The sequence below is a fragment of the Apis cerana genome, linkage group LG1 (assembly GCF_029169275.1).
Source record: "Apis cerana isolate GH-2021 linkage group LG1, AcerK_1.0, whole genome shotgun sequence".
Taxonomy (NCBI): domain Eukaryota; kingdom Metazoa; phylum Arthropoda; class Insecta; order Hymenoptera; family Apidae; genus Apis; species Apis cerana.
The window spans coordinates 418,720-445,380 of record NC_083852.1 but is presented as its reverse complement, the minus strand read 5'-3'; the positions used below and the strand labels follow the sequence as shown (position 1 = coordinate 445,380).

Genomic DNA, 26,661 nt, shown 5'->3' with positions numbered 1-26,661 from the left:
TGTAATTGAAGTTTACTAGGAGAGAATAAGAAAAGAGACGGTTAATTAAGATATCTTTATCGAGATCTTTGCCACGGGCCGGGGATGAATCGTCTTGTCTTCGCGAGACGCTTCGTTTTCTTGGAAATCGCGATAATGGTTAACTTAAATAAACGCGTGGCAATAAGAATTGTTGGGACGCGAAACTTTCTGTTGTTGGGATGCGCATTCTGTGGAGCGATTAATTCCTCGTTGGTTTCTATCAATTCTCCGTTTCTGTGGGGAATTTAATTTCTTCGATGTTCAATGAGAGATGGAACATTTTCAAGAAGATCGATGCGCGTCGGGGTTCGAGATTCTCTTAGAGCTGGATGCAAAATAGGTTAATCACTTTGGAAAGACCGAGAATGAGCCAAATCGATATCTTTTAACTATGGAAAAAAATTGCTTTTCCAAAAACTCGTGACTCGATGATATTTTCGATGATATCCTTGAACAAGTTTTTTAATTTGGCAAGTCTTCAAACTAGAATGATCGTTAACGAAGAGATTTAGAGTTTTTCAGCAATACAATTCTTGGAGAGTGAATGAAAATCGTGGCGACAATATTCGTTGCTAGAATCGTCGAGGCTGTGATCAAACGATGATTCGAAAGAGGCTAACAGTTGCAGAGGCAGGGTCGAACGTGTGGGAAGTGTTCGATCGTGGGAAGCAGAGAAATGGCAAGCACATTGTTGAGTCGTTTCTTAATCGTTCAGACGGTAAAATGGAAAACTAACACGAGCAAGAAACTCTGCAAAAATACTCGTCGTTTTCTCGAGCAATTTCACAAAGTATATACATATAAAATCTAATGTTATTCCCTTAAAGGACTGAAAGAAGAAAGTAATAAAAGAATTAAAAATTATTAAAGAACTCTATAAGACAGTTATTATTCACGCGGCCACTTGGACGAAATCAACCCAAGATTAACTATCATCCGCGTGCATAGAAAGAAGAATGACAATGTAATCGTCAGCATGATGACGTACATGGAGCACCCATTCTACTGCAATCGACGGTGCTCTTTTGTTTACCGAGCCCCTACTCTCAAAGTGCAGTGGGGATCGTCGAAATTTTTCATCGCAACCGAGAACCGAACCTGAATTATCCGAAAAGAGTTTGTCCACGGATTAATCGTTCGGATTACTCGTAATACGAGTCTCAATTTTTATACTTCACGAAGCACGAGCGAAGCAACATTTTCAACAAACTTTTTTTCTTAAATTTTCCGAATCTTCCGAGTATTATTATTTTAAAAATTATCGTTTCTCTTTCCTGTCCGAGTTATTCCATTTCATTTTCTACTTTGCCGTTCCTGCTTCACAGTCATAGACGGCGATTTAGTTTTCTTGGACGGAAACTGAAAAGAGGGGTTTTAAACGTGGCCTTGCTCTTGGGGTAGATCGAGGCCCACTCGAATGCGCCCCTACTTTCTAACGAGTCCTCGTCGCCCTCATCCATTGTCTCGCTTATCCGAATCAGCCGACGTGGTCGATAAAGCGCGAAAGTAGCTCGCCGCGATTTATCAAACCGTCGCCAGTCCCTGTACAGCCAGACGAAGGAATTGAACGAAGCGGATGAAGTCGAAGGAACGAGATCCTCGGATAAATCTCCGGATAAATTAATCACCTCTGATCAACGCGTAAAACGTTTTCCTATCGAAAGAAAAGAAGTTCGTTGTAATAAACATTTTGAAATCATTAGAAGCAACGTCACGCGCGTTATATTTTCACACCACTAATCTCGTAACCACTGGTCGATGCGAGCTAATTTAATTCTACCAAGTTATGACATTGACACCGGATCCGTGGAGCGAGAAAAATCGGTGAAATATCGCGCAGAAAAAGGTAAAAAGGGCGAATTTACACTGGACGTCGTTGAAACGTTATTGTACGCTGGGGAGCGACGCGTTGGGGGACGCGTGTATCACCCCAGGTACGCAGAAACCGCGACGCTTGCAAATCTGTCGGTCCGCATCCCCCGTGCAATCTTTCCGTCGTTTCACGGGTGAATCGTCCCCTAATATGGTCGATAATAGGCGACGTCGAAAACAGTTGCTCGTACGTGCAAAACACGTGATTATATAAGCGGATTGATTATGCGTGGATGGAAAACATATTTCGAGGTTCATCGTGTAAACCGCTCGTTCATACGGATTGGATGAGAAAGAATCGTTACGGGAAATTCGTCTGGAGGAAAAAAAGGGACGAATTAACGTATAAAATACTTGTTATGTAGAGTAGAACGATTCACGCGGTGTTTCGCAAGCCGGTCTTCATTAAAACAAATTAACCTTGCATCGTCTTGTCTACGGGGAATGGAAGGTCTCGTGATACTTCGTAGTTTCGCGTACGGAAGTCGTATATACACAACGACTCTTGGCTGAACCGAAATAGAAACGTATTGGGCTGTGATACCGTATGACTACCGTTCCTGTTATTTGCAACCATGATTACGATCGGAGATATATCCGTGTGATTAATCGTTTATTCCTAGTCGATTAATATTTAAATATGGTAATAGATACACGTGTATTATAAATATTTCTCTATCGAAATTGACGAGTCATTTCCCAATCTAAATTTTAACAAATATCGCGAGAGATCGACGTTACATTTCGTCTGTTCTAATTCATATCAATTCTGCGTAAAATTGAACTTGATCGATCGAGCAACGGATCGATCAATGATTGGAGACTAATCAACTACAACAGAAGATACGTATTTACTTCCTCTTGATCGTCTGCTTGCACGCCGTGGACATTCACGTAACACGTAAGGAGGTCGAACGATTCACGGGAACAGGCATCACACACATACACATACACATGCACACACACGCGCGCGTGCGTGCAAAGTGGATCTCGGGACAAACGGAAGCACAGTACCGGAAGCACGTGGGCCAACTGTACGAGCGACGTCGCACGATACACTGACTGGACGCCTAGAGTCCAATCTCTTCTGCGACGGCGCCCGTCTCCACGCAGACCGTCGCACGCGTCCAAATGCCAGCCGAAGATGAATGCTATCTCGAACCTCGAAACTGCTGAATCGCCTACCAACGCTTTGTGTACTGTGTTCGAACGCCTCGACACAATGTTTCCAACGAGCCAACCGTCGTATTTACTTTACGCGTTCGAAAATAACGATACACGAATTTCTAAAAATATTTTAACGGCCAATCGATTACTTCGAAAGAGCGTGGAAAAATTTAAATAATTTTTATTTCTTCTAATTTTTCATTTTAATTCTATCGTCCATTTGTGATATTAATATCGATGATGTTGATTTGCCGAGTATTTTTTTTTTATTCGTGAAATCGTTATTCCCTGATTAAATTTAAATTTTATCAAGGAATAAACGTAGACGATATTTTTGCGTTAAATTTTAAGTAAATAATAAAAATAGATGGAACCCACGCAACATGGTAGAAATATAGGTATATACGTATGTTATGTGGAAAATGGTAGAACGGAAAAGAATCGATCTCCAGAGAGTCTGGTTATTGGTGTAGGTGAAGAATAAAAAATATCTCGATTACGTCACTGGAGAATTCTTGAAATACGAATCCACGGTGGACGTGGAAAAAAAATGTGTAATTAATGCTGGAAAGTAATTTGACGAAAGATGAATTTATATATATTGAATATAATTTAGTAATAATTAAAAATTTATTCTTGTCCGACATAAATTAAAATTTAATTGAAAATATTTCAAAACATCTGAAATAAATAACTCATAAATAAGCTATAATGATTATATAGTTTTTATATATCATCGTGTTATTAACAATTAAAAAACGAATAATCTCAACGTTTCATACTTTCCAGACACGTATATTCCTCCATCTCTATTTTAATTAATCTTACTTTATCTTGTAAATTAAATTTTTACAACTTTGAGTATATAAAAAACGTACATTTTGATTCGGATCAAAATTATATCCGAGGCAAATGGTATAATGAACTCGTAATCATTTATTATCTTACGATTCTTCCGGAAAGAAAAAATTAATTTAACACAGTATTTTCTTTTTCTTATATTAAATTCTAGCTCCAATTAATACTACAAGAAAGTATACACGTTACCATCATCGTCGTAAAATTTATCGAAGCCTTGAAATATCTTGGAAAGAAACCTTTCTCCCATTGCGTTGTCTCGCAATAAAGAAAACTCGTGTCTCCATTCTATTGTCCGAGCAATACGAAAGAATTATCGAAATTTACCCGTTTACCCTCGAAGAAAAGAGATCAAATGATTACCCCTTTTGCGCGCTATTCCATCTACTCAACTACGCCGACTATTTGTCGGCCGGAAGTGCTCGACACGCACAGTTCTTTAACACTTCGATTAGCATACAGCTATTGCAATAAGCAGATATTACATCCTTCCGTTCTTTCAGCGATCAGTAAAATAATCGTAATCGTTTCATCTAATAATTTTTCTTTTCAACTTGCCGTTTTCACGACTCACCCATCATAAATAGAAAGTCTAAATGCGAAACAAAACGAGATAACTATCTCGTGAAAGGAAAGAGAGAGAAAAAAAAAGTAAAAAAAATTAATCGGCAAGTCAGAAAATCCTATAACCTACGAATATATACGTTTCGCGTAAAATAAAACGCTTCGAGTTGAGAGAGAGCGAAATAATCGTTTAATCGTAACATTAATCGTAACGCGTTAAACTGGAATTCCGTAGCGAGTTATGAATCAATTTCTTTGATCGTTTCAACGTTTTACTGTGAACAATAGAATTAGCCGGTGTGACGCACGAGATAACGTCGTATGCCAATTCGAGTACATAATCAAGACGTAGCCCCGCAAGTTTTCGCTCTAAAACAGGATTAAAATGATGGCCACCTATCATCTTGAGTCCCGCACGATCTCACATTCCTGCGACACGCGACCCACTGTGAAGGAATTGCAGCCTCATTCGATATAAATGTCTGTCTCTCGAGGAGTATATCGAAATTCCACGAGTGCAAAATTACACTGTCAAGGGAAAATTATAACCAGAAATAAAGAATAACGTTACAACTCGTACGCGAATTCACGATCGATGACACCATTCGCGATTTCATTCATTCGTGCGATGGTGATATATGAAATAGCAAATTTTAATAACGAATTGTCATCGATTCATCCGTCCGTTATTTTAATCCGGTATGATAAAACGGAGAAGAAAGTCCGGTATTACAATCAAGGCTTTTCAAGGTTAAAGAAGAAAAAGCGGGAAGAAGCCGGATAATCTCGCATAAATGAAGACACGCGGTAGGCGCACGTTCGTGTTGCCAAGAAGTTCCACGTCTGGTTTAGAAAATCAGATTACTTCGTGTATAAAATACGTGCCCCGAAAAACGTATCGACTTCCTCTCGAACCGTTCCTCACTCTGTTTCCAAGTGACGAGCATGTTTTATTCATGTTTGCCATTTATGGTGGAACGTCGAGAGAAAAAAAAAAATTTACTATCGTTCGTTTTGACACGGATTTTAATTTTTCACGTGTCGCTCGTTCCTCGCGAGAAAAACGGATTAAACGGAAATGGAAACAGATATCATTAATAATTACGTAAGAGCAGAAATTTCATCGAGCGAAAACGAAATCGAAATCTGAAATGCAAAATCCAAGTCTAAAATGATGGTAAAGTAACTTTCTCGATATAACGGTATCAATTTAAATAATTCACGAACAGAGATCACAGTGAAACTTTTTTTGACAAATTTAGCAGGAAAATAAAAAAAATTCTTCGCGTATCTTGATATTTAATGAATTGAAAACACGTTTTCTTATTTCATTTCCTTTAAAAATTGTCTCTCACGATCAAATAATATTCTTCGTCGTGACAGGTTTCTATCTACTCGGGTAATTTAGGATATTATACGGTTTTTCTTGCTCGAAACGATAAAAACAACTTTCAGTTTGTTGAATTTTTAACCTTAATTGTCTTCCACGAGTGCTAGAATTGGGAAAAGCAAAATTACCAAAACTCGACAAATTTACCGTTTCAATTTCCTCTTCGTCTCAAATCCCTCGATGTTTTACCCTTTTACCCTGCGAAAGATCAAACAATTCGAACAAATTTGCCAAAATTATCAGCTATCTACACAGTTCGCGTATAATTTTCATCGTGTTAATCACGTTGCAAAATTAACGAATAAACGGAATGTAACGTTCAACCACCTCGTGAAATTATGCACTTCTTCACGAGGCCATCTCTTACATAATTAATGTAACTTATGGTCTGTGGTTTTCCTATAATTCATTAGAGAACCGGCATGGTGAAGCATGGGACATTTCTCATGTTGTGTACCGGTTCACGTGACCTTTCCTTGACTTTGCACGTTACAAAACACTCGTACTCGAAACGAAGTTCCATATATAAGAAACATATTGACTTGCAGGCTTAAATATTTTTATCCCAACATTTCAACGAAACGATTCTTCAAAACATTTATGAAATAAAATAAACGAGTGAACACGAATTACACGAATTACTTACGATCTCTTTTTTAAACGAGGTTCGTTTATAGACGATAATACGAGGAATTATTTACAGGCAACTACGGATGACAGGTTTACGATGTGAAAGTAAGACGTGCAAGAAAACCATTTAATAAAAGAGGTTCGAGTAAACGATAAATGGTTATTTCGATAATTTAAAACGAGAAAAACGTGTGCAAGATCTAACAATGATTTACATCAAATACGGGGAGAGAATTTCTGGATAAAAAAATCGCTGATTCCGAAATATTTGCATTGTACAATGGAGAAACTCGATTGGAAATATTAATCAACGAGAAGAGAGAATTCATTTACACGTTCAATCGAATCTGGGGAGAAATTGAATCTCGAGCGCATTAACAATGAAAAACAGAGAAATAAGATGGAAGGTTTCGGTGTTGATTTAAAGTCGAACAAAACCCAGGAACGAGAAATTAAAACTAATTATCGGAAACAATGCTTTTTAAAAGTCTTATTGAATAGTTAGGTGTAGATAATTTTATCGAACTTTGAAACATTTCGCCTCTAATTTCAATCAATTTTTCATTATTATTAAACGAGATTAAAGCGAAAAAAAAGACTATTGTATATATATATATATTTACATAGTTTTACGCGATATATCCACGAGCAACGATACTTCGTGGAGCAACGTCCGTTCCGGACTGCGTGTTTTCTTTAATTGACCGTGTGCTTTTCCTATCTTCCTCCAACCATCACGCTCCCTCCTTCCCCCTTCTACGATGTTTTCCTCTTTCAAGCGTTGAAGCAAGCAGCGCAAGCGGTAAGTTGCTTTTTGATTACAAATTTCTTCTTCTTTCATATGATTAATAGCGATCGACGAAGAAATTTAATGGACAACGCGAGTTTAACGATATAAAATTCTGGACGAACATCATATGCATCAACCTACATAGTACACGTCGCGTTTATAAATCAACGTTTCCAAAGTCCGATACATCAAATGCGTACGGTGAAATTTAATTTTTTTTCAAATTCTAAATATAAAAATGTTTGTGTTCTCGCCATTTGTTGTTTACGTTAACTCGAGAAGAGAGAAGGGAAAGAGAAGAGAAAATGAATATCTCACAGGATTCTTCGCGATTTAGAAAAGTTTCGTCCGCGTAGGATGTTCGCGAAGCTTACCCCCGCAACTTCGCATCTTCAAAACTTATTAGAAGTTCGCTTAATGTCAAACTTCTCCGACAAAGCCTCATAACAATGAAGCGTCTGAAAGTTCTTCTCGACCTTCCTTCCCGAGATAGAAGTCATCGTGAATCAACAGTTAACACCCAGTTGGCGCGCTTCTGAACGAGACTAATAAATAAGAAGGCGAATCAAAGTCGAGCTCTCTATTCGTACGGATAAATGACTTTTCATCAACTGGAATTTCCTACTTTCGCGATTGATGTTATTTAAATCGTCCAAGCTAAAAGCAGAGCGAAGGAAATTATGATGTAAAACATTGGCAGCCGAGAAATTATCGAGCACAATTGAGCCATTAACCGGACTCCTGGCGTGCGTAATCGTCAAATAAGTCTGCGTTTTATCAATGATTCATGATCTCGGAGTTCCGTCACATCCGTATCGAGCGAATATTTTAACATCTCTCTCTTTCTCTCGCCGTTAGCAACCGACACCTCGCTATAACCCGTCGAGATAAGCAATACTGAGAAATTCCCGCGTTCCGAATAGCTTCCCATCGACAAATGACGCATTTAATGTAATAAACTCGCGGAGTAATCGAGCTCGACAAAGAAATACTCGACGGATTATTCTTTCGCATCCACCGTTACTTCGAAACGATTAAAGGAACGTCGCGTTTGGAAAGTTGAGTATCGATACCGAAAGCTTCTTCGTTCGGCCGACGAACGGAGAGAGAGAGAGAGACAAAGTTTTGCGGTTAAAACGGAAGGAGAGAAGAAAACAAAGAAACGAAAGAGGTCAAGTTCGTGAGATTTCAGGTGAGATCGTGACTACGAATCGCGATCGAATATAATGTACTTTCGATCGTTGAACGACACACGGTGGTTTATCCACCAAAGCAGGAGAAACGGCTCGATGAATTTCACCGACCTAAAAAAGAACCGCGCGCGTGTGTGTGTGCGTGCGTGCGTGTAGCTTCCTTTTTCGTCGTTTTCTTTTTCTTTTTCTTTTTTTCGAATTTCGACGATAAAAGCGCGATTTCGCGTGAAACGAAATTCCATCGTGCGATTGAACTTGCTTTTTCCATTCAACCTTCGATAAGTTTAGACCGGTTATAGAGCGAAGCCGTTGGAAAGAAATTGTTGGCGCGACACGGTAACAATACCGTGAAATAATGTCGTTTCTTGTAGCGCATCTCTGGATAATCCAGCATCCCCGTGCAACGTTAAGCGCGGCTTTTTATGCGTTCATTCCGATCGTGGTGCCCGTTAGACTTGGTGCAGCTCGAGTGTAAGAGATGTTATTCTGTAATTTCGCATAACTCGAGCGAGACTTTAACCCTTAACTGAAAACATTCGTGCGTTACGGTTCTATGGTAACGATTATGTTGGCTACGCTGATGTTCATAACAGTATCGAGTATTTTCTTGCAATTTTTCAAAGATTGAACAAAAAAAATCGTGTCTTCCGTGCGCTCCATTCATATAATATAATTTAAATCGTACCTTCCCAAAGTGTCTTTTGAAAAATCCTCAATCACGGTAATCGCCGATGAAGCCACGACGACCATGGTAAAGCTCCTCTCCCATATCTTGCCACGGTAATCGAATATCTCTATTTCGAAAATCTTGTCTCTCGTCTCAATTGATAAACACTGAGAAACGGTACATATATTCACTGTCACTTGAGAAAGACTCTACTTCGACTAATAAGAAACAACTTAGAAGGAAAAGAAAACATTCTGAGAAGTATCTGTCCACTTTTCAATTCGCCGTAATTTATAACGCAAACAACACCGAAGATATCAACGTTCGAAAGCGTTATCAATCATTCTCAAGACACGTTTACACGAGAGTTTAAGTACTCGTCAATGTTCAAAGGCAAAGGGTTAACGTTGGCATTAATTAACAGCGAGCGAAAGACACTGGTCAAGTGCCAATACGAGTGAGTCAAGAGCCGACATACGTGATCGTTCCAACGAATCGATATTCATCCAGCGATTCTCTCCTCACCCTGGATCAGTTACCAAATATTTCCCCGATCACTACGAAACTTTCAACTACTCGAGACACTCGTTCCACGGTTCTCGTTGACACGAGAAACAAATTAACCCGACGTTACCGGCTATTAGACGCTATTAGAGTTATACGAGGTCGAACGTTTTCTATGAAGTCATTCCATCAAAATTCGCGCGTTATAACCTTCCGCGTACACGTAGCATTTGCGGGCATTTTTCGCGCAAGCAAACACTTCGCCTCTACAAAAAATTTCGACTCCTCTAAATATAAAACGGTCGAAGCTGAATCACGCTGTTCACGGATCGCTTCACCACGTGTCGTCCCTTTCCCATCCTCGATCGTACCTTCGACGAGATTACGGTACGACAAAATAGAAGCGTTCGATCAAAAATGGATTATCCGTGAAGCGGCCAACGTCTCGAGAATAAGGCACGCGAGTGCGGCGAGCCGGTGATGCACCGTCTACAATGTTGATAGGAAGAGGAAGAAGATACGACTGAACGTGTTTCGCGATGTTGAAGGCGCATTCACCTTGGTTCCACGCACCTGTGTACACGCGTGAGCGAATCTGCTCGCTCGCTCGCTCGCTCGCTCTCTCTCTCCCTCTCTCTCTCTCGCTCTCGCTCTCTCTCTCCCTCTCTCTTCCCTATGTCCATGACGCGTAGACGCTTGCAACCATTCCGATTCGTGTCCATGCAAATTTTACGCTTATCCCGAGAATGACCACCCGAGTTTCACCGTGAGCGGAATCCACGACCTTGATCTTCGCGGGTCACGATCGCGACTCGAGGGATGTCGTTTGTCCCTCGCAACCGGTTCCAAGTGGCAGAAAACGTAAAAATGCACCGACATTCGTGTTGTCCTCGCTGGTATTCGAAACTCGGGAATTTTTAACATTCGAAGAACCGTAAATGATCGCATCTTTTATTTCTGCGCTTTGGACAATTTTTAAAGACATTTTTCAAGATTAGGGAATATTTAATAATTAAGATTGGTTTACAAATGGATAAAATGAGATAAGATTTTCTTGAAATGTTGTTATTTTTTGAAATATTAGTATTTGATATCAACTTGATAACGATAATTTCAAAAATCCATAATAACGCACAATCTAAAAATAATATGATGAAAAGTATTTATTAGAATTGGCGCCATTTGTTATCTTGCGTATTTAATGATTGCGTATTTACAGTCCTATGATATATTTTTTACTAAGAATTCACCTCAATTTAATCTAAATTTTTAACGTATTTCAAATTCAAATATAATAAAATATTTTATTTATGATGGTATTAATATTCTAAACATCATTCTAAAAAACGGAATTTTATTGGTGCTTATTTAGATAATTTAATGATAAATAAATCATCATTGATACAAATGATAGATCAAGGGTTCGAGATCTTTATCAAAAAAGTGGTATTGAGAAATGGCGAGAGATAGTTTTATCATTAATATATTCGTTTTAAATTACTGAAAATCACGCATGCTTACGATTAAAATTTCAACGATTTCCCACAACTATACATCACGAAGATCTCGGAACATAGAAATCTTGCACGCACGTACACCATTTGAATAGGAGAAAAGGAGAGAGCGTGTGCAGAAAAGGATAATTAAGCTCATCGGAAGAAGACTAAACCGACGGACGCAACTTTAAATAATTCCAAACGCAATTAAAACGCCGTTAATCTTTGTAATGAGAGCGCACGCGTTGACGGAGCTTTAATGCAATTACAATATACCGTGCGCTGTCACAGTCTGAATACCATGAAACTTGAGATTTAAATACACATCTCGACTGGATATGTCTTCAATCCGTGTCTAATGTAAGTACAAAGTTTGAATTTCTCTTTGATGAAGCGAAAATGGAATTAAGTCGACATCGAAAGTCATTTCACCGAACTCGTTTCTCATTGAAATTCAATTTTCGTTTCTTTTGTTCCAAATTTTTTTTCTTTCTTTTTTTTCTACACCAAAATAAAAATATTCTCCCTTACGAATATACCAGACGTCGCGACAAAATCATTTATCTCGAGTCATTTATCGCTGTAGGCGACATACGTCCAATTAATGCATTTAAAGTGGTCACCGATGCGTTAATGACGCCTTTTCAACTTTTTAACAAGATGCAATAAATGATAAGTTACGTATTTTTGGTGAAAATTCAGAAAAAAATTCAGAAAAAAATCGATATTTTCGAATTTGTAAATACGTGAATTTGTAAATTAATGAATTCGATAATTAACATTATAAATCGAAATAGACAATTGGAACTTTGAGATAATCGAACAAATTTAAGACCAAGATTATCTCAATCAGAAATCGAGATCGTGGAAAATTCTGATTAAAAATGAATATTGTGTGTGTATGTGAAGAATGTTTATTTATTCGAATAAAATAAATGAATGAATAAAATATACAGTTACTATATAAACAATATAAATTTAATTATATGCAGATATTTTTCTTGAAACATATTTTGGGGCAAGAAATAAATTTACTTTGAAGAAAGAAACAACAAGAAATTACATGATATTCATAAATCAAAATTTGTAATCGTTACCGAAAAAAAAAAAACGTAAATAAGATTATTTATTTTACGACAATTTTAACGTATTTGCTACTACCAGAAAATTAATCCTAAACTGATTGATATTAATAATAATTTATGTTTGTAAATATTATAATGAATAATTTATAATGAAAAAATATTTTAGAAAAAATTGTGTTGATAAAAGTATAATTTAGCTTTTAATTCTAATAAAATAAGATTTTTCAATCAAGAATTTATTTAAAACTTATAAACGACTTTTCGATTAACGTAGTTGATGTACCTAACCTCTACGTTATTCAACTGACAACTGCGTATGTATGCATGACATAGTTAAACATGCAGGGTTAAACAGGCTCATAGATCTAAATTATTAAAGATTTGAAAAAGTAATTAATTAAGTTGTACTTTAATTTTGAAGGTGGAAACGATATATGTGAAACGTTACGTGCGAAGAGAATATTCTCGTAGAAGCAGACTAATTTTAGAATCTAGGATTCAATTTAAGAAAACACGATATGTAGTATATATAAGTTTGTTGATATAAATTAACGAATAATTAAGAATTCTTGTCCTTTTTTTTTAAATATTATGGAAGCATTTAAATATTCTTAAATTAAAAAAACTTTTAAATGTAAAATCTTAATATTTCTTCGTATTTGTAAATATTTTATTACAAATAAAATTAAAAGAAAGAAAATGTTCAATGAATATTAATAACAATCACCTATAATTCATCGTATATGTCAAAGAAACCCATATACATGGCGTTTAATAACACATTTGAATTTAATATTGATCGTAATTAGTTTCAATCGAAAACGAAGAAAGTTTCATATAAGTCTTTAACACATCGTGAAAGTATCAGCCGCGACATATAGTACTGGTGCAATGCATACGATTCCATAAAAATAACGGGACAAGATGATCTCTCACAGAAACTGGTTTTCCGGGGTACCGGTAATGTTAACTTCAACGATGAGGTTCCAAACTGTGCAGTAATCATAGAGATTACTGTCACGTTAAACATTGAACACTTCTATTCGAATTGTACGAAACACAAGTCATTGGATTAATTGAACATAAATAAACTCATTATTTCTAAATAATGTTTTCATTTGATAATAAAAATTCTTAATTATCCATGAGAAATAAATGAAAAATTATGCTAAAGAAAAAATTAAAGGAATATATACGTTAAATGAAATAAAATAATCTGACAAGGTTATTTCTGATTCGTTCAACGATACGAATAATACCATATCCAGAGAAAACGGAAGCAGACAAGAACGACTTATTCATTGTCGTCGACGAAGTATAGTTTGTCGGATGATAATGTGCGTAAAACGACTCACTGTGAACGACAAGCGCGTGCTCGATGGTCGAATGCGTGAGATGCGTGAAATGCATTAGACCGCGTGGTACGCACGTGTTTAAAACCAGTTTCACGTGAATCTAATGGCTCCCGCGAAGCATATTTCCCCATTGGAATGTCACCGATCGCAACTAGTCTCAATCAATCGTTACGATATCCTGTTTTGTTACGAATATGTTAGATCGTATAAATAAATATGTATTGAAATTGCAAAAAATAATATATCGAATTTTTGCAAATACTTTTATCGATAGTTGGGTTGCATGCGAAATAAAGCGTGCTCTGCGACTCACGAAACGTGCTCGTTACTCACCTCACGAAAGAATAATCAGTTGCGCACAGCATCGATTTTCATCATAATTCATGGAACGCAGTTGTTAGTATTAAAATTTTATGCACACCGATTGATTCTATAAGTTTCTTGATATCGTTATGGAAACTTGAATATTTTTTTGGATAATTTAAAAAATATTCGTTAAATATAAATTTTCGGATAAAGTTCTATTGTTTTCATTGCTGGACAACGAAATGGAAAGACATTGTACTCTATAGACGATATCGACTGTACGAATTCAAGGACCACTTAGCCTCGAAAGCGTCTGTAACTTGACAGTACTTCGAGTTAAGTGAGCAAAGTGAGGTTAAGTATCGATACAGCAGACGACAACTTGGCAAGAATTCTACACCTTGACGACCTAACTTTGAAGAAATATTCGGGGAACATGAGTCAAAGAAGAAATCTACGCGCATAAGAACACAGTTCACCTGTCTATTGCTTTTTATAATGCTTTCTATTGGTAAAGAATCGATCGGTACACGTAAATTGTAAATCTTCACTGGAAGATTCTTCTTTAATAGAAGAAATTGTCTAATTTTGTTCAATTAAGCTATTTTCCGGCTTGTAATTGGCTTCAATTTGTGGTAAAAATAAACAGAGCGAGTTGACAGCAGTGTTAGCAGGGTGGCACGAACGTGCGTAGGAGATCATCTCCAACCAAGCGGTTGCATGATCGTTTCCTTCTAGAAAAGCCATATTTCCCGCCAAAGGCCACTCAACGAACGAGTATACATAACTCACGCGGCTCTGGAATTATATAACTATTGTTGCACGAGTCGTAAATAAAGGCTACTTACCGCTGATCAAGGCGAAAAACGTCAGGATCGCGCGCACACACACACGTTACACTTCGCACTGCTTAAGACAAACTGCCGTGTCGTGGCGCTGATGCACATCGCCATCTTGGATCGATCAGTCGGCAGTAGCAGTCGAAAAGTGCGCTGATTTTGATTCTCGAATTCTTGTCATATTCGAATGACAGATGTGATGTTCGTTATAAAATCAGAGGTAAATAACAGAATAATATTTTCCGTTGCGATCATTATTTTCATTTAATCTGCACTAGATAAGTTGAAACACAAATAATAACAATCGACGCTCGATTCGCAGTTATCGTTCATACATTGCATTCATTTATGAATATACACAATGATTCTATCATTTCGCAAGCAGTGCACATAATACAATGCATTATGCTGATAAATAAATAACATTAAAAATGTAATAGTACGCTCTATTCCTTTGGAAAAGTATAAAAACATAAGAGGTTGATAAGATAATAAATGCAAAGTTTATGAGTATGCCGAGCAACAATGCTAATAATAATTCATTTCATATATTATCAATAATAATTTCTCATACACATTTCAATTTTTACTTTTAAATTTATATTCACCACAATTTAATTCATATTTTTTTAAATAACACACTTCTTTCACATACATAATCTTCTTATATATATAATTTATATATATAATTAGGATCATTGCCAATAATTAAATATTTTCTATACCATATAGAATTATATTATATATATATATATATATGTATATATATATACATATATATGTACGTATACATATACACACATATATATACATATACATATATATATATATATATATATATATATATTTATATACACACATGCACACACATATATATATATATTTATATATATATATATTTATATTTTTTAAAGATTAAATACTAATTTATATTTAAGATATTTTATCAAAGAATCACTACAATGTGTATGATTTATGCACGTGCAAGCTTCTTTTTTTTGCTTTGTATGGAAGTTTAATATATGCACAAGATTCTTTTGTTTTCTCTATGTGTTTCAGTAATTTCTAAAATTACCAATAAAAACGACTTATGTAATACTTAACAAATATTATAGTTTCACGCATCATCAAATTCTCACTTATAATTGCAGCTATTCAGTTGTGTCTATATGTTTCCTTTTGTAAGTATATATTGCATCAATTCCACTTTTGCGATCACTATAAGAATTCTTAAAAATCGATATACACATAGCACTTAGACACACGTATTTTTAATTATGAGAATACTTATATCGAACTATTCGTTTATATACTGCATTCGTAGATTCAATAGTTTTAACTTCTATCGTGCCAAATATAAATTATGAAAGAGTTTCGTCCCATAGTCAAATCAAGTTGTTTTAGAATCTTAAAAAGTATGCGCATTACGGCAAATACCACAACCAAGCGCAAATTCTTCGCCAGTTGGTGGATGTTTGACGTGTAAAGGACATTCGTCTCCTTCGAGTTGTTTTGCTTTAGGTCCTATTTAAAAAATCATAGTTATGTATAAATATAAAATTGTAATATATATATATATATTTACATAGATATAGAATTATAATATATGTCAAAATAAAAAAAGATAAGAAAAGAATACCTGCAGGACACGAAGGTAATTCACCCTTTGGAATGGTGGTGACTCGTTGGAAGTCGTCGTGGCAGGGGTTACAGAAATGTGTAGTTCCAAAGCAAAAGAAGACTGCCACCGAGCAACAATAACGACACTTATACTCTAGGAAGTCTGCTCCATGCTTCGGACACATCTGAGCCCTTGCCACGTCGCTACAACCTCCACAAACTAATTCTGTAGGATCGAACGTTTCTCCACCTACTTGTGCGTCGCATCGTGCTTCACCACCATAATAGGCTTTCTGACATTTGTAGCAAACATAATACGCATAGCGTTCCATTGCGTATGCAGCAGGATCTTCATGATATCTTCCTCCTGGTCCAAATGTTGATTCCGCTCTGTAAAAGTTAATAATCATGTAAAAATGTAATCTTAATTATGTATCTTAATATTCAGTATAAACTTGTGTTTACTTGTGCAATCCTTCGTATTCTAACCGCATCAAGGCCTTTCTTCTTACATCTTCATAAAGTTCCTTTATATTGGCCAATAGATCCGTCAAAGTAGGATGTTCCATTGGAACTTTACAAATTGGACAAAGAGAAAATCCAAAAGTTATTCTAGGTCCCACCCATCTTTTCATTAAAACGTGCCTACAGCAATGCAAGTGGAAAACGTGTCCACATTGTAATTGAATCGCAGGTGCAGCGGATAGAGCCTCCGTAAAGCAAATCATACACATATCATCAGCATCTTGTTTCAAATCACTGCCTGGTAAACATCTATGTAGACAAGGTAGACAATTCTTTTCGTTTCGTACTCCTCCACAAATATGTCCACATACGTGTACTTTGCTGCACGCGTTTTTACTATGCTCTTGACAATCCTGATCCGCGCAAATATTTCCTACAGCTAGCAAACCTGTATTTCCAGTAGTACCGCAAAATCTGCAAATTCCAGATGTAGCACCAACGGGCTTTCTTGGCGAACCATCACGAAATTCCACTAACGCTTTTAACGTTCTACTATCGGCAAGCGCCAAAATCCAAAACAATTTTGTTCGACCACATCCTTCATGAAGATCTACGCGTATCGCTTCTTCCTCCTCCTTGCAAACTTGTCTAATATGCATACGTGTTCTTCTATGTAAATGCAAAATTCTATCGCACTCTGAGCATAAATTTCCACAAACGTTACATTGAATAATTGCCGTTGTCTCGCCATCGTCATGATTACTACACGTTGGCTAGATATAAAAAATGTAGAAAATATATTGAATGTATATAAAAATGTGTATATTATGTGTATTGTTATTTTAAAATTATTATTCTTACTCTAGGAGGCGGCGGTTGTCCTTCGGTACCGCTCCATTGACCCGAAGACAACCTTTCAACATGATCGGAATCTAATACACACAAAGAAGAAAGGGCAAGCCATAAAGTTGGAGTTTTAAGACATTCAGTTGGATCACGGCTTCTTTCATCCAATCTGGTAAGATTTAAAATATTTTCCGCAATAGCTGCTTTAGTCACTGATGCCCATGCTTCTGACAATTTTCCCTATATGAAATATAAATAATACAAATATAAATATAAACGATCGATTAAATATTTCAATCTCAAATTATTTATTTAATATAATAATTTTAATTTAAATTATACATACCGATGCCATATCTTTCAAAAGTTGTATTATCACTTCAGCTAATTTTCGAGTCATACATCCTCTTAACCACCATCTTGTTCCAACTTGACTTTTTGGATGAATACTAGTAGCTAATGATATACTTTGCAAGGCTTTTCCATTGTTTTCTTTTCCTTTTACTTTTACTTGAACTGTGAGTGCCTTAGCAATACAACTTAGGAAAACATCAAGAATTCCCGCGGAATGTTCATCAAATTCGGTATTATGAGAAAGACCATTATTTGCGGATATAATACTAAAATCTGTTGGTGGTAATCGTTTGACACTAATAACATTGGCTAACACTTCTGGTTTAATTTCTGGTAAAATTCTCTTTAACAAAGATGTTACCTATAAATAATCGAAAATATTATATTAAAATTCGCGATTTAAAATTTACGAATATAAAATTTAAAAAAAATGAAATGCATACTTGACGCTGCACTCTTGCCGATCCAGTATGTAACAAACTCAACAAATCTTTCAACAATCCATATTGATGCGATAGATAATACTGTCCTACTGAACTACCACTTAAGGCTAGTACCATGGATAACATTTCAAAGCAATATGCATCCGCTGCTTTAGGCAAATCGCTATTATCACTTAACAGGCTATTAGCAGGAGTCGGGGAACATAATAGCGCCTCCCATTCTTCTCTTAGACGAATGGTTTCTTTTTGAATAGCTTGAACAATGTGTGTACAAACTTGTTTTTGTAAATGAGTTAAATTGTTTCTACTGAATAAAATTCCAACCATGTGTTCGCGGAGATCGTTACTATCTTCCAAGTCTTCGTTAGTTCCTTCCGTAGTGTCCATTTGTTGTTGTTGTTGTTCACCTTGTATAAGTTTGCCAAATACCTGACAAATAAAATATACTTGTTGCAAATACATATATTATGTGGAGGAATATATGTAATTAATTGATGTAATACCTGAGAAGTAATTAAACGGAATACTTTTAATGTTTCCGTTTCACAATTTCTTTGTTGAATCGTTTGGGCATTCAATTGTTTTTCAATTTTCAAGGATTCCCCTTCAATTTCACCTAAAATTCGTATCTGTCGTACTCGCAAAGAATTATCTGGACCTTTTAATTTTAGACCGACAATAATATGACGTGGATCTACAAGAAATGTAACAATGACGTTTATAATAATTTCATAATATAATCAAAAATATATATTATACGATTTTACCAGTGACTGGACAGTTAATCCATCCAGCGGAACGGCTTTCAACCTCTACGGTTCTCAATTTGATCATTTCATCGACGTTATTACCCGACTGAAATGTAACACTAGATACTTTGTGCTGTAACATAAGTAAAATGAGTATAAAAATATGGTAAATGAATTAAGGTTCATTAATTTACTTATTCGAAACTCACCGTTAGATCACGACAGTTATCAATATGAATGTACACCATTCGAGGAAGAGAATGAGCACCACAAATGATAGTTATCGCCTTTGTTTTATTTCGATCCTCGTCACCGGATTCCCAAAAAGTTTCCGTTGAATTATCAGTCAAGCTACCTATCATAGCTTGCCTACTCGATGCTTTAATTTCCACACCGCATGTTAAATCCTTCAAAACTTCCACGCAACTATTAACTTGTTGAGAATGAATCGATTGATGACTTTCATGCATGCTCATCGTAATATCTTCCTCTTCTTCCGATCTTGAGAGTATTTTACTAATATTACTAAAAACATGACTTCTGTGGAGGAACATATGATCTGCAGGTGTAAATTTAATGCCCCAACATCGAATGGCAGCTTGTTGCAAAGGAGAACCTAATAAAAATTAAAGTTTGCCATTTTTGTCCGTGTAAAAGATACAAAATAATATTATATATAAAAAACATACCAGGGGGTGGTAAAAGCATCAAGTCTGCGATAGTTTGCAATAAAGTATGAAAAACCGTTGGCAATGGATTAACAGATTCACCTGCTATGACAAGATCGCTTAGAGGATGTTCACATACGCCAATCATCTCCTAAAAAGTATAATATTTTATTAACAATATATACTCTATATACTGAAAAATAAATTCATAAGAAAATTCGTTTATAATCGTGGAATGAATTAAAGAAATTGAATTTTTCAATGAGAAAGATATAGAAAGATTGTATAAAAAGACGATAAAATAATATATACAAGAAACTCACATGATCATCCTTTTTATCAGTTTTATTGTCTTCGTCATTTGTGTCTGGAATATCAGGTGGAATAGTAGGTGTTAGAGACGCAATGAACCACCACAGTAAATCATGAAGGCAAATAGGTTGCGTCACACTTCTTAGCAACCAGTTTAACGCTTGCATCGCATAAACTCTACAAGCAGCACGTCTCAACGCTTGCTTCATTGCAAGTTGTAGGTGTTGCAGATTATGTTGCTGCAGCACAAAAAGCATCACAGGCCTCATGAGAATTTCTATTCTATCGTTAGTCGTGACTTCTTCTTCTTGATTCGTTGAAACAATTGCCGATTGATTCATCGATGGTACTAATTTTTGCAGAGCTGCAGAAGGGTAACACAGAAGAGAAGATCCGGCATCTACGATAAAAGAGCATGAAATATTGTTATTTTATTCCGTATCGAGTCTAAACGTACGTGATTCAATATTCAATTGTTTACAAACCAGTGTTCATTTCGCTGCTACTGTTGTTTCGTTTTCTCATCATGACGACTCTACCATCGTTCGAATTCCTAGTCCATGGGGCGCCAGTGGACATCGATACCGATCGATGAAATATCCCACGACCTTTACCACCTTCCCCGTCGCTGTCGCTCATAGGGCATTCCGACAAAGGCTGGACGAAGAAGGGAAATAACTTATCGGATGAACAATCCTCGCTACGAAAGGTACAACACAAACTTCTTACCCTTCCGTTCGTAGTGTTAGCCATCACATTGCCCTCGTACGCGTTTTGATGTCCGTTTTGACGTCTCAACGTCTCCTCGTAATATCTCTCGTCGTGGCTTTGCGAATGATGAACCCCCAATGCTTGCAAACACTGGAACGGCCCAGTCGGTGGAAACGGTCCAGCTGCTTCCGGTGGACTGTAATTTTCTGCCACGGACGACAGCGTTTGGGAGGGGCGCCTCTGCTGCTTCGGAATATTCAATCCGGATGCACTAGCCAAGTCTAAGAGAAACATAGCATTGTTCTTCATAATTATGTGCGTTTCGTTCCCGCTGGGGCTACTAACTGGTGACACAACTTTGGCAGAGGCATTCTTCTTCTTCGTCATTCCTGTTAAGAATTTTTTCGCGAGCTTCAATTTTCGAGCTCGCAAATACTTATCGCGACACGTGTCGCAGATAAGGTACCACGAACTTCCGCCGATACCGCCGTCGCCGCAATTCCCCGCCCAACCTATGCAATAGTTGCCTCCGCTGTTATACCCTTTCCCACCTGCATGCCATCCGCAACCAGGATGCATCATTTTCATATGATATGTCACTGGGTGCGGAAACATCATACCGCACAATTCGCAAATCGTTTCGCGCTCTATCCCTCCCAACACCTCGCCCCCGTTTCCTCTACCGACCGGTTTCCATTCCTTCTTCTTTCTACTGTTCTTCTTCTCCCGCTCCTTCGCTTTGTCCTCCCGCGGCCGTTTCTCCGGCCGCTTCCCCAATTTCATCGTCTGTATCTGCGAGATCGGGCTCGGCAGCACCGATCGCTGCTCTATCGTTTGAAGGCAGTTGGTGCTCAGTTCCTCCCACAGGAATACCAGACTCTTGAGAGCCGGTGGCAATACGGCCACCGTTTGAAATTCCGGCAGCGAGTCCAATTTCACGTTTTCTTGGACCTCCTCCTTTATCACTGTTTTCTGCTTCTTGCGGTTCCTGTTCGCGTTGGCGTTCGCCGCGGACCGCGTCAAAGCCTCGACCGTGCTCGGCTGTATGTACAAGTAATTGCCGGCGTTGATCACCTCGACCGAGTGCCTTTGCCGCGCTTTCTGCTCCTGCTTTTGTTTGTCCGTCGTTTGTATCACTGCTTGCCTGGTAACCACGAGCGCGCCCTGCTTCGGCAAGCTGGGATGAAACTTGAGGAAGCTGGCGCAAGCCATCGCGTCGTGCACGATTCCCTCGTGCCAGAGGAATGCCGCGAACACGGCTCTCAAGCACTCGGCCACCGATGGGCTGATAGCCTCTTTCACCTTGTCTTTGTTCAGATTCAGCGTTCGATTCGTATTCGTGTTCTGCTGGCTGTTGGTCGGGGACATGGTGCGTTTCGTTCTCGTCTTCGCCATTTTAGCGTGATCCCTTCTGGCCAACTTGCCCCCGTCTTTCGGCCCGGTCGAGCCAATGTTGAAGTGTCCTTTCATCGCCGTGGTCGCGCTGTCCGGACTCGTTTGCGTTTGCGCCTGCGAAACTCTCTTCGGGCTTTCTTGCGAATCCTTCCACGAAAAAAGGAACGAGACGAGTTTACTTTTACTTCGATACCTTTCGCGTTTAGGTTTCTGATGGAAAGAGAACGTTTCCGATCGCTTACCCCGACGACTTCTTGCTTCGGTGTATCGGGTGGACTGGCTATACTACCCTCGGATCTCATGTGCAAAGAGCTACAACTCGGGCTTGGAGAGAGGTCGCGAGTGTTGGCAGTCGTGCTCACAGCACTTGGAGATTGCGAAGGATCCCTAGTTAGACTACTGACCAAGGCACTTGTGTCGCTTTGCGTCGATCCCCGTCGCTGCGACCTCTCGCTGTCTATCATCCCGCCAGAGACTTGAAAGAGAAAGATCAAATCTAGATGAGCTATTTAAAATTTTCGATGTTTGCGATCATTTTCTCTCTAGCGCGATCAAATTTTATTTCACCTTGTTTTTCACGAATATTGCTGATACGTGTGTATGTATATGTATGTATATATAAAGAATATATATATATGTAAAGAAAGAGAAAAAACGGAACAGATGTAACATTCGCATAAACTTCGTGCAATTCGTGTAATTTCGTGCCACTTTGCCACGCGAACGAAATAAAATTGGCCGAAGTTGCAACGAACGATAATGAAGTAATGATTCGATAAGTAACGTAAGATACGATCAACGGTTTATCGTCTGGTGTAAAAATTAATAGGAGTATATATTACGTGTGTTGTTATCCTTACCTAATGGGGAGAGGCCGACACTTCGGGGGGAGCCACAGAGCACAGGGCTGCTGCTGATACTATCTCCCCCTCCTATCAAACTTCTCCCACCTGATAATTTTTGGATCAATTGTAGAATTTATATGTAAACGTGTTACGATTTATAAACTAAACTCTAGGCTCACTCTGCATATACTCATGTGCACTATACGACTTTCTATCTCGAATGGGGAAAAAGGGAAAAAACGTTGTACTTGTACGTGCAACACAACTGATTATTCCTTGTCATTTATAAATAATATATATATATAGTATCATCCGCATGCATTTGAATCTTGTGACAGTCGCACACATCAACAAGGAGATAAGGTGCTAATTGTACGTTTCTTGAAAAAAACATCGTAAGAGTGTAAAGTGTAAGGAAAGTAAGTAATGGCGAACAACATTAAACACTATATATACACTATATATATATATGTGTGTATCGTTAACGGTACAGAATGAGGGTTATGTCGAGTAGGAAAGGAACGAGTACCTGGTGCATGAGCAGCAGGAGGGAAGAGGCAATTACCAGAACCAACTGGCTGCCGACTGGACCCAGCTAAGAGCAACATTACTATTCTGTTATAACTAATCCGACAAAAAAATCTTATATTTAATATCCTAAGGTTGGTTGATCGACTAAGGTAATTAGTTAAATCGGAAAGTGTGTGTGACTTATTCAAACTTAATGGTTTCGTTCGCGAAATGGATAAAAAAATATAAATCCGTTGGACGCTATGCATATAATCTTACGGATATCGTTATCGGGTCTCTCAGCTTCTGAAATGATTCCCTCCTCGGACCAGTTACGGTGCCAAAAGTGTGAAGTAAGACACACGCGTGAATGAACGAGATTAAGAATGAGATCACAAGTTAAAAAAAGGGAAAAAAAAGAAAAGATAAGAGACGATAGACGTGGAAAGAGTCCGTCGTGGAGAGTATCGGAGCGATTTTCGAGTTGGAAAGTAGCGTGGTATACGTACCGGGTATCGGAACCGGGCTAGAGGACGGGCTGTGAAATCTTGGTGACCCACCTTGGGGATTCTTGGGCGACGAACTTCTCGACAATCTTCTCGGGGTCTCCGGTGGCGTGGGCCCGTTACCGTTTGCCCGACTCTCCCCTATCGCCTTCACCAATTCCTTCACGGATACACCGACGAATTCCGAGAAATCTCTACAAATGGCAAAACTATATAACGAAACTAATCCCACTGCGCAACCGTTCCCCCCGCTCGTCCCTCTCCACTCACTTGCCGGGTGAACTTCTTTTCTCCCCGTGACACTTGTCGTCGCCCCGCAACCACTTTTGCAGAACGCTCAATTTGCCGCCGCCCCCCTCTCTCTCCCTCTCCTTCACCACCCTCTCTTTCGAATGGGCCTTGGAGAACTTGGGCGAGACGTCGGCCTTCTCCGGGGTGAATCTGTCGCTTCCTGGGGCGCACGATGAAAAAAAGAAAATGAACAAGGTATGTAAATACGCAGCGCGGGAGGGGAGAGATCCGCATCATGCTTTTACGCAATGATACCTGGTGAATCGTGTTGGTTGTACGAACCAAAAACGAACGGATTTGTATTACTACCCTCTCCAGAGTCTGCTGTACCTGGTGTTAAATTTTGAGCGGTGAAATTGAAGCCCTCGTGACTCACGGAAGGCGCGGAAAAATCGAAACCTTTGTGATTAGGCGAGAGGGACGGATCTGGCGCGGCCGCTTTCCTCTCCGTCGGATCGTTCTCGGAGTCTTGCTCGATCTTCATGTAAGTGACGCCGTGCTTGCTCACAGCCAGGGACCAAGCCTCGCCCTCGGCCACCCGACCTTTCCGGAAACAGTACTTGGCCGTCGATTCGTCGTCCATGCGTACCCACGTACCCTCGCCGTTCACGAACTGTCGCCGTGTAATGCAATGTAATACATCTCGAACGCGTTTCACCTTTATCCGACGACGTTGGGGAGTACTCACGTATTCTTGAATGGTGACCGTGTTTCCGAGTGCCAATTTCCCAACCGGTGCCGCATTCAATCCCGGCCTACTTCTAATATTGTGGCCGGAAGCGCCGCACTTTACGACCACCATGTTTCTGCCACCGTCGAACGTGACCGTCTTCCTTTTACTGAAACGATAAACGCAATTACGAGATCACGTTTGAGCGCAGGTTCGATCCACGCAATTTCGCATTACTCGTCAACTATTTCCGGCCTTTTCCGTAATATTGTCTCCTTGATCACTTGGTCCAAGATCGATTTAGGTTCCTCCACGGGGAGAAGCAACGTTTTCCCCAAATGTTGGTTGTACTGCAAACACCAAGCTTCCAGATGGCTGCTGCTGCAATACTCCTTGATCGTTTCCGCGTTCAGTCGCAGCCAAACGCCGTCGTCGTTGTGAATCTAAAGAGAACGAGGGGGTAACGAAGGGTTTAGTAATCTTTCTCGACGAAGGTACGGGATTGGATAGATTTCGAGATTGCACCTCGTCTATGAAGGCTATGGTATCGTTGACCAAAACGATGCCAATTTGCTCGCTTTGAAGGGACGGATGCGCCCTTATCCTCAAGCCAGCGCTGTTCTTCGCCACGAATTTTCTAAGCCTGCTCGGTTGATGTTGCGGTTTCTTCACAACGTTTTGAGCAGGCGGCTGCATACCTTGCGGCGACTCCTTCACCTCGACCTTGTATTTCTGCGAAAAAATTGAGATCGACGAATGATTATTGGGTCAAAAAGAGATCCCACGTAGAACGGGAGGATAAATATTTACGTCTTCCATGTCGTATCCGTCTACAGTGATCACGAGCGAATACCATCCGACGGATGACGGTGTCCAGGCCGCGCTATAGCTTCCGTCGTCGTTCGGCCTAACTAGCATGCTTTCGCTCGTTCTTTTTATAGCCGGTGACATAAACCTCAACTCCTCGAACGAATAGTTTTGATAAGCCTTCATGATCGTAATCGCGTAGAAGCACGTCTTGTTGTTGATCGTCACCTCGTACGGCACGTCCAACGGTGGCTGAGGATGACCGCCGAACGTCAACGGGTCGGGTTGAGAAACTCGTTCCGAATCTCCCAAGTCTTTTTTCTCTATAGGAACTGCCTTCACTTCCACCTGAAACGTCACAACGGAACAGTTAAGTATTTAAATCGGATCACGATAATATGATCGAATCGATCAACGATTATGATATCGCGTGTACATACCTTTAAATTAGGTACATGAACGATATCCCCGTACTGATCTCTGGTGTGTACAGTGACGATGGCGGGGCATCCGCACTTCATGTCGTCCTTCGAGTAAAGCGCCTCGCATTTCGAGGGATCTACGAAACTGTCTGGCTGTAACCATCTTGCCAAACGACCTCCGCTGCTGCCAGCCGTGCAAGATACGAAGTCTCGGAGAAACAGCCGTTCGTTCGAATGACCACTGCGAACAGAAAGAGAAAAGAAAAAAGAAAAATTCACTCGAAAATCTTATCCGAAAGAAAACCAACTT

The 26,661-nt window shown here is 38.8% G+C and overlaps 2 protein-coding genes across 19 annotated transcripts in view; both read right to left on the bottom strand.

Moving 5' to 3' along the window:
- LOC107992716 (WD repeat-containing protein 47) overlaps positions 1 to 14,886 on the bottom strand; it is a 62,785-nt gene extending 47,899 nt beyond the window's left edge. Inside the window, exon 1 of one of the 3 annotated variants that reach the window (XM_028664345.2) lies at positions 14,747 to 14,886. Coding sequence is in view for 2 of the 3 variants with exons in the window: in XM_017048750.3 (XP_016904239.1) it covers positions 9,171 to 9,235 (65 nt within the window). In the remaining variant the exon portion in view is untranslated. Of the gene's footprint in view, positions 1 to 2,748; positions 3,739 to 9,170; positions 10,167 to 14,746 lie in introns of those variants that run through there. The other 2 variants (XM_017048750.3, XM_028664344.2) reach the window with 2 other exon arrangements.
- Positions 14,887 to 14,975: 89 nt separating this feature from the next.
- Positions 14,976 to 26,661, bottom strand: part of LOC107992715 (E3 ubiquitin-protein ligase MYCBP2) — a 175,394-nt gene continuing 163,708 nt past the window's right edge. For 4 of the 16 annotated variants that reach the window (XM_062082895.1, XM_062082915.1, XM_062082902.1 and 1 more), the window contains exons 31-54: positions 26,370 to 26,592; positions 25,933 to 26,277; positions 25,648 to 25,854; positions 25,360 to 25,565; positions 25,141 to 25,291; positions 24,708 to 25,065; positions 24,432 to 24,612; positions 24,165 to 24,370; positions 23,675 to 23,740; positions 23,161 to 23,250; positions 22,543 to 22,775; positions 20,924 to 22,447; positions 20,680 to 20,851; positions 20,206 to 20,594; positions 19,904 to 20,033; positions 19,424 to 19,830; positions 19,233 to 19,347; positions 18,969 to 19,159; positions 18,466 to 18,894; positions 18,015 to 18,383; positions 17,684 to 17,908; positions 16,823 to 17,595; positions 16,377 to 16,747; positions 14,976 to 16,261 (exon numbers count right to left, since the gene is read on the bottom strand). In XM_062082895.1, coding sequence (XP_061938879.1) covers positions 16,146 to 16,261; positions 16,377 to 16,747; positions 16,823 to 17,595; positions 17,684 to 17,908; positions 18,015 to 18,383; positions 18,466 to 18,894; positions 18,969 to 19,159; positions 19,233 to 19,347; positions 19,424 to 19,830; positions 19,904 to 20,033; positions 20,206 to 20,594; positions 20,680 to 20,851; positions 20,924 to 22,447; positions 22,543 to 22,775; positions 23,161 to 23,250; positions 23,675 to 23,740; positions 24,165 to 24,370; positions 24,432 to 24,612; positions 24,708 to 25,065; positions 25,141 to 25,291; positions 25,360 to 25,565; positions 25,648 to 25,854; positions 25,933 to 26,277; positions 26,370 to 26,592 — 7,477 coding nt within the window. In that variant the 3' untranslated portion in view covers positions 14,976 to 16,145. The remainder of the gene's footprint in view (positions 16,262 to 16,376; positions 16,748 to 16,822; positions 17,596 to 17,683; positions 17,909 to 18,014; positions 18,384 to 18,465; positions 18,895 to 18,968; positions 19,160 to 19,232; positions 19,348 to 19,423; positions 19,831 to 19,903; positions 20,034 to 20,205; positions 20,595 to 20,679; positions 20,852 to 20,923; positions 22,448 to 22,542; positions 22,776 to 23,160; positions 23,251 to 23,674; positions 23,741 to 24,164; positions 24,371 to 24,431; positions 24,613 to 24,707; positions 25,066 to 25,140; positions 25,292 to 25,359; positions 25,566 to 25,647; positions 25,855 to 25,932; positions 26,278 to 26,369; positions 26,593 to 26,661) is intronic. The other 12 variants (XM_062082925.1, XM_062082911.1, XM_062082938.1 and 9 more) reach the window with 12 other exon arrangements.